Source organism: Lutra lutra, chromosome 12 (genome assembly GCF_902655055.1).
Source record: "Lutra lutra chromosome 12, mLutLut1.2, whole genome shotgun sequence".
NCBI lineage: Eukaryota > Metazoa > Chordata > Mammalia > Carnivora > Mustelidae > Lutra > Lutra lutra.
In genome coordinates this window covers 65,658,500-65,666,953 of record NC_062289.1, presented here as the reverse complement: position 1 = coordinate 65,666,953, position 8,454 = coordinate 65,658,500, and the positions used below count along the sequence as shown (strand labels likewise).

At 40.2% G+C, this 8,454-nt stretch overlaps 1 protein-coding gene across 1 annotated transcript; it reads left to right on the top strand.

The window, feature by feature from the left end:
* Window positions 1-5,717: 5,717 nt before the first annotated feature.
* Window positions 5,718-6,129, top strand: LOC125081763 (metallothionein-1E-like; the record flags this gene model as incomplete). Its single annotated transcript, XM_047696499.1, has 1 exon — window positions 5,718-6,129. A coding segment is annotated over one exon (252 nt), but the record flags the coding sequence as incomplete, so codon positions are not given.
* Window positions 6,130-8,454: the final 2,325 nt, after the last annotated feature.

The window sequence follows — 8,454 nt, the reverse complement described above, 5'->3', positions numbered from 1 at the left end:
CCCCAACACCGCAAGGACAGAAGCTCCTCCACTTGGATCCCCTCCTCCCAGACCTCACCATATGTATCTCTTCATCTGGCTCTTCATCCGTACTATTTATCATCTTTTCATAAACTGGTAATAGTAAGTGTTTCTTTGAGATCTGTGAGCCACTCCAGCAAATTAATCCAACTTGAGGGAGGGGGTCATGGGAGCGCCTCTGATTTGTAGCCAGATCAGACAAGTGGTGAGTAAGCTGGGGGCTTAACTACTTGCTCTTGGGCATCTGAAGTAGGGTGGGGGCAGTCATGTGGGACTGATCGATTCTCCTGGGATCCGCCACTCTCTCCAGGTGCATGGTATTGGAGATACGGTGTGACTTAGTTTTTGTTGCAGGGACGAATCCCCACACATTTGGTGACCAGAAGTGTTAGAAGTGCAGTGTTTTCTGTGAGGCATAAAGGAGACCCAGGAGAAAGACTCCCAGCAGCAAAGAACTGGGTTTTTCCCCACGAGGGAGGTAGAACTGGGGTTTTCCTTAACAATGGCTGTTTTGTTTTTGTTTTTGTTTTTGCTTTGAGGGAGTTGGTGAGGGGAGATGCAGGAATTGAGGATTCTCTGTAAACATACCAGTAACTGATAGGTGTGTGTGGAAAAGCATCCAGATATCAGAAGAGCTAGGGAAGCCCTCACCCCAGGCAGAGAGATGAGAGGAGGAATGTGAGAAGGAATCAAGGAGAGACAGAGGATGAAGGATATGTCAAACCCTTTGATGATGAAAAGGGAGAATCCTTTCTCGTGGAGTAGTCTTTTGCTTAGAGTCCCCTGGAGAAAAAGCAACTGAGCTGGAGCAAAGTTGGTTAAGGCGGAGGGCAGTGTAGTGGAGAGGAATTGTTCCAATTTTTTCTTCATAATAAATGGTGATACCTAAGCGCATGTCTCCTCTCCACCCAACTCCCTGTCCCAAATTACTTCCCAAGAACTGCCTTTAACTTTCTGGGCCCACTTCATTTCCTTCTGTTATTTCTAATAATTTATACTTTTGTGTTTTCTCTGTCTCCAATAGCAGCAGTTTGATTTGCTAATTTCAGATTGTTTCTCTGTTAAGATTGTCATTCCTTATCGCCCTGCCTAGGATCTCCCAATACCATGATGCGTGAGAGTGGGTGTCCTTGTCTCATTCCTGGTGGTGTAAGCTGTGCCTTCAGCATATGGCAGTTTGAAATGATGCTGCTTTATTCAGGGTGATGTTTCAGTGTGTCCCACTTCTGTGGTTTTGGGTTTTTTCCTATATACAGGTGTGCCCCGCTTTTTGAAAATTTGTGTGACGCCACTTGTGCAAAAGACCTCCATTTGTCCCTGTTTCTACTAAGCAAAAGAAATTCGAAGAGGATTTTCACTTTTATGTAAAAAGCGAAAATAGCATTCAGCGTTTGTTTTGCAGCAGGTCATCTTAGAGGCAGCGCACACCTCAGGCTGCGAGAGTGGCCCTGCCAAGTGCACCCCCCTCCACCCCGCCCCGGAACTCTGCTCCGCATCTCGACAAGCCACCATAGCTGTGAACCGTGTCTGTGAGTGTGTGTGGTTTTTCTTGGTTTATTTTGTGCTTTTGTGTTAGCAAGGTGTGTGCTGAGATGTCAGACAAGCCTAGGAGAGGTTACTTTTTGGGTCTGGGAACACTAAAATGTTTTCCATATAAATTAATGGCAGTTGCTTTGCTTTACACAAACATTTCAGCTTACGAAAGGTTTCATAATGCTCTACTTTTCAAAGATCAGGGTACCCGGGTGGCTCAGTTGGTTAGGCGTCTGCCTTCAGCTCAGGTTGCGGTCCCAGGGTCCTGGGCTCGAGCCCCATGTTGGGCTCCCTGCTCTGTGAGGAGCCTGCTTCTCCCTCTGCCCCCCCCACTTGTGCACACACACTCACTCTCTCAAATAAACCTTCTTTTTAAAAAAAGATTTTATTTATTTATTTGACAGAGGTCACAAATAGGCAGAGAAAGAGGGGGAAACATGCTCCCTGCTCAGCAGAGAGCCCGATGTGGGGCTCAATCCCATGACCCTGAGATCATGACCTAAGCCAAAGGCAGAGGCTTAACTCACTGAGCCATCCAGGCGCCCCTCAAATAAATTAAATCTTAAAAAAAAATGCTCTCTACTTTCAGATAGCAAAGGAAATCTATAGCCTCTGAAAGTCTTGAAGTTTAGTAGGATTCCCTGTGGATCTCTTTGGGCTTGGTGCTTCCTGCATGATAGATCCTGATAACTTTTTCTATTCCGTCTATGGAAATTAACCTGTTTTAGGTGTGTAATTCAGTGGCATGTTACATCTACAGTGTTTGCAACCAGAACTACTCTCTATTTTCCAAAACTTCTTCACTCCAAATAGTCTCTGTACAGTAATTTCCCATTCCCCCTCTGCCATAATGAAGTGGCTTAAGATAACAAATTTTATTCTTTCACAGTTTTGGAGACTAGAGTTGTAAAATCAAGGTATTGGCAGGGTCATGCTCTCTCTGAAATCTCTAGCATATGTTCCTTCCTTGCCTGTTAGATCTTTTGGTAGCAGCAGCGTGACTACAGTCTTTACTGTCATCTTCACATGGTTGTCTTTCCTCCTTGCCTGTGTCCAAATTTTTTTTTAAGATTTTATTTATTTATTTGACAGAGATCACAAGTAGGCAGAAAGGCAGGCAGAGGGAGAGAGGGAAGCAGGCTATCTGCCGAGCAGAGAGCCCGATGTGGGGCTCGATCCCAGGACCCTGAGATCATGACCTGAGCCAAAGGCAGAGGCTTTAACCCACTGAGCCACCCAGGCGCCCCTGTGTCCAAATTTTCTTGATGAGGACACCAGTCATACAGCATTATGGGCCAATGTAATCATGTATGATCTCCTATTAATGGATTGCATCTGTGAAGACTTATTTCCAAATAGCATCACATTCCCAAGTACCAGGAATTAGGCTGCCAAGTAATCTTTCTGAGGGACACAGTTCAACCTCTAATGTAATATGGTCATCTTGATAGGAAGTTCTCTGGTTCATGAACATAGGATATCTATTTCTGTAGGTCTTCTTTAGTTTATTCCTGTTTTATAATTTTGTAGTTGCCAGTGTACAGATCTATCACCTCCATGGTTCATTTTATTCCAAAGTATTTATTGTTTTTGATGCTATTGTAAATGGAAGTGTTTTCTTAATTTTTTTGGTGGTTCATGACCAGTGTATGGAAATAAAACAGATTTTTGTATCCTACAACTTTACAAGGAGATAGAACTTTATTTCTTCCTTTCCAATTCATTTGCCTTTTATTTTATTTTTTTATTGGCCTAACCGTACGGTCTTGAATTTCTAGTACAGCGTTGAGGAGAAGTATTGAAAGCAGACATGCTTGTTTTATTCCTGATCTTAGGGGAAAAGCTTTCAGTCTTTCACCATTGAGTTCAGCATTACATGTGGTATTTCCTTATGGGTGTTTATTACATTGAGGTAGTCTATTTCTAGTCCTAGTTTATTGACTGTTTCTTTTTATCATGAAAGGGTATTAGATTTTGTCAGATATGCATCAGTTGAAATCATGTGAGCTTTACCCCTTCATGATACTAATGTGTGTTGCATTTATTAATTTTTTTTAAAGATTTTATTTATTTATTTGACAGAGATCACAAGTAGGCAGAGAAGCAGGCAGAGGGAGAGGAGGAAGCAGGCTCCCAGCTGAGCAGAGAGCCTGATGCGGGGCTCGATCCCAGGACCTTGAGATCATGACCTGAGCCTGAAGGCAGAGGCTTTAACCCACTGAGCCACCCAGGCACCCCAACATTTATTAATTTTTGAATGTTGAAACATCTTTGTTTTCTGGGCATAAATTCCATTTGGTTATGATGTATAATCATTTTTAAATGTTGCTAAATTGAATTTGCTAGTATTTTATTGATTTTAGAACCATTATTCATGAAGGACATTGGTCTGTAGTTTCAATTTTTGTAGTGTCTGTTTTTTTTATTTTTTTATTTTTTTAAAGATTTTTATTTATTTATTTGACAGAGAGAGAGAGAGAGAGAGAGAGATCACAAGTAGGCAGAGAGGCAGGGGGAAGCAGGCTCCCCACTGAGCAGAGAGCCCGATGCGGGACTCGATCCCAGGACCCTGAGATCATGACCCGAGCCGAAGGCAGTGGCCTAACCTGAGCCACCCAGGTGCCCTGTAGTGTCTGTTCTTAAGTGTCAGGGTAATGCTTACCTTATAGCATGAGTTGGGAAGTTTTCCTTTCTTTTCAGTTTTTTGGAAGCATTTATGAAACATTGGTGTCAGTTTTTTAAATGCTTGGTAGAATTTACCAGTGAAACCATCTGGTCCTGGGTTTTTCTTTGCTGGAAGCTTTCTGATGGTTTCAGTCTCCTTAAAAGTTCTAGATTTTTTCAGAACTTCAGTTTCTTCATGATTTAGTCTTAGTAGGTTTTATGTTTGCAGGAATTTGTCCATTTTTTCTAGGTTATCTAATTTGTTAGCATATAGTTGTCCATGGTGCTTTTTTATAATCCTTTAGTGTTTCTTAAAACAGCTTTATTGGGATGATGTTGGCATATAAAAATTGCATATATTTAAGTTATACATTTGACATTTGCAATATGTGTGTATATTGTGAAATGATGACCCCAGTCAAGCTAATTAATACATACATTACTTAGGTAGTGTGTGTGTATTTAGGGAGAACATTTAGGATGTATCCTCTTAGCAAATTACATGCATAAAATAACAGTATTGTTAACTATTGGCACCATGAGATACATAATTAGATCTCCAGAAATTATTCATCTTGTATAATTGAAACTTTGTATTCTGGCCAACATCATCACATTTCCCCCTCTCCCCACTCCCAGCCACCACCATTCTACTCTTCATTCTATGACTTTGAATATTTTATTTTTAAAAATATTTTTATTTGAGAGGGAGAAAGAGTATGTGCATGTACAAGTTGGGGAGAAGGAGAAGTAGACTCCCGCCAAGCCAGGAGCCCAATGCAGGGCTAGACCCCAGGACCTCAGGACCCCAAGCCAAGGGCAGACCCTTAAGTGACTGAGCTACCCAGGTGCCCCAAATTTAGAATATTTTAGACTCCACATGTGAGATCATGCAGTGTATTTCTCTTCTGTGTCTTGGTCATTTTGCTTAGCATACTGTCCTCCAGCTCCATTCATTTTGTCACAAATGGCGGGATTTCCTATTTAAGGCTATTATTACATCATACATAAATAAAAACGTGTTTACATGAATGGATAAAGGAAACGTGATATTCTTTATCCTTTCATCCACTGGGAGATATTTAGGTTATTTCTGTAGTTTAAATAGTGCTGTGAAGAACACAAGAGTGCAGCTATCTCTTTGCTATCTTGCTTTCAACTCTTTTGAAATATTTACCTAGAAATGGGATTACTGGATCACTTGATCTTCTAATTTTTTTGCGGAATCTCCATACTGTTTTCAATGTTTGTACTATTTCGTATTTCCATCAGCAGTGTATGAGGGCTCCCTTTTTCCAGATTGTCACAAACACTATTTTTGTCTTTTTGATAATACCCAACTGAGCAGGCGTGACGTGAAACCTCACTGTGGTTTTGACTTACATTTCCCTGATGAGAGATGTTGAGAACTTTTTCATGTCCCTGTTAGCCATTTGAATTTCTTCTTTAAAGAAGTGGCATTTAGGTATTTTGCCCATTTAAAATCAGGTTATTGACTGTTCCCTGAAGTCTTTGCTGTTCGTCGTGTTACTGTCCACGGACTCCAGCCGCCGTTTTTTTACGCTGTGGATCCCAACTGCTCCTGTGGCACCGGTGGTTCCTGCACGTGCGCTGGCTCCTGCAAATGCAAAGAATGCAAATGCAGTTCCTGCAAGAGGAGCTGTTGCTCCTGCTGCCCGGTGGGTAGTGCCAAGTGCGCCCAGGGCTGCATTTGCAAAGGGGCGTCGGACAAGTGCAGCTGCTGTGCCTGATCCCAGGGAGCCTGTTTCCGATGTAAATAGAGCAACGTGTGCAAACCTACAGTGTTTCTTGGTGCTTTTTTGTTTGGGATACAAACCTGACCAGTTTCCTACATTCCTTGTTGTTTATCCTTATAAAATACGTGAATTACATAATAAAAGCTGTTGACTTGAAAAAAAAAAATAAAATAAAATCAGGTTATTTATATTTTTAGTGTTGAGTTGTAGGAGTTCCTCATATATTTTGAATATTAATGCCTTATTGGATATATGGTTTACAAACATTTTTTCCCATTCCATGGGTTGCCTTTTCACATGGTCGTTTCCTGTAATATGCAGAAGCTTTTTAGTTTCATGTAGTCCCGTTTGTTGGTTTTTGCTTTTGCTGCCTGTAATTTGGTGTCCCATCTAAGAAGTTATGGCCAAGATGAATATCAAGATGTTTTTCCCATTTCCTTCTAGGAGTTTTGTAGTTTCAGGCCTGAGGTTTAATTCTTTAACTCATTTGAGGTGATTTTTGTGTATGGTGTGGGATAGGGATATAATTTCATTCTTTTGAATGTGGATATCCATTTTTCTCAAAACCATTTGTTGAAGAGTATCCTATCTCCATTGTGTGTTCTTGGCATCCTTGTGGAACATCAGTTGGCTGTAAATGTATGGGCTTATTTCTGGATTCGCTCTTCTGTTCCATTGGTTTGTCTGGTTTTTGTTTTTGTTTATTTTATTTTATTTATTTATTTGAGAGAGAGACAGAATGAGAGAGCATGAGATGGGAGGTCAGAGGGAGAAGCAGACTCCCCATGGAGCTGGGAGCCTGATGTGGGACTCGATCCCAGGACTCCAGGATCATGACCTGAGCTGAAGGCTGTCGCTCAACCAACTGAGCCACCCAGGCGCCCCTGGTTTGTCTGTTTTTATGTGGTTTGGTTGTTATGTAATTTCAGACCAGAAAGCATTATGTCTCCAGTTTTATTGTTCTCACGATTGCTTTGGTATTTGTGGTATTTCGTGGTTCCATATGAATTCTATTTCAATTTTTCCGTATGTGTAAAAGGTGTCATTAGAAAGATTTTGGTAAGGGTTACAATAAATATGTACATTGCTTTGAGTGGTATGGACATATTAACGATATTTTTCCAGTCTACAAACATTATAAAACATTGATGAAGGAAATTTTCAAAAACACATAAACGGAAAGATAGTTAATAATTTAATAAATTTAATGTCTTTCCACTTATTTGTGTCTTTGAAAATGTCTTTCCATTTATTTGTGTCTTTGAAAATTTCCTTCATCAGTGTTTTATAATGTTCAACACATAGAGGTCTTATACTTCTTTTATTATTTCCTATGTATTTTATTCTTTTTTTGTTATTGTAAATGGAATTGTTTTCTTAATTTCCTTTTTTGATAGTTCATTCCTTAGTCTTTTTTTTTTTTAAGATTTTATTTATTTATTTGACAGACAGAGATCACAACTAGGCAGAGAGAGAGGAGAAAACAGGCTCCCTGCTGAGCAGAGAACCCGATGCAGGGCTAGTCTCAGGAGAAGGCCTGAGCCCAAGGCAGAGGCTTTAACCCACTGAGCCACCCAGGTGCTCCATTTCATTCCTTAGTCTTTAGAAATGAGAATTTTTGTACGTTGATATCATATCCTGTAAGTTTACTGAATTTGATCTAGTAGTTTTTTGTGGAGTCTTTATGGTTTTCTATATATATGATGATCCTATCTGCAAATAAATTTTTTGCATTTTATTTTATTTTATTTTATATTTTTTATTAACATTTAATGTATTATTAGCCCCAGGGGTTCAGGTCTGTGAATCCTCAGTCACATTTCATAACACGCACCATAGCACATACCCTCCCCAGTGTCCATAACTCAACCATCCTATCCATACATCCCCCTCCCCCCGGCAACCCTCAGTTTGTTTTGTGAGATTAAGAGTCTCATAGTTTGTCTCCCTCCCGATCCCATCTTGTTTCATTTTTTCCTTCCCTACCCCCCAAACCTCTCACTTGCAAATAGATAATTTTACTTCTTTCTTTACAATTTCTATACCTTGTATTTCTGTTTCTTGCCTGATTGCTCTGGCTAGGACTTCCAGGACAGTGTTGAATAGCAGTAGTGAGAGTGGGGATCGTTGCCTTGTTCTGGATCTTAGAGGAAGATCTTCCAGTTATAACTCATTGGTTATGATATTAGCTGTAGATTTTTCATAGATGGCCTTTCTCGTGTAGAAATTTGAGAGATTTTATCTATCACGATTGGATATAGAATTTTGTCAGTGTTTTCTGCACTTTTTGAGATGATGATGTAATGTTTATCTTTCATTCTACTTATATTGTGTATCACATTGATTCATTTGCATGTGTTGGACTAACCTTGCATCCCAAAGATAAATCCCACTTGGTCATGGTATGTGACTCTCTTGATGTGCTATTGAATTTAGTTTGATAGTGCTGTTGAGCCTTGAAAAGCAGGGGGGTTAGGAG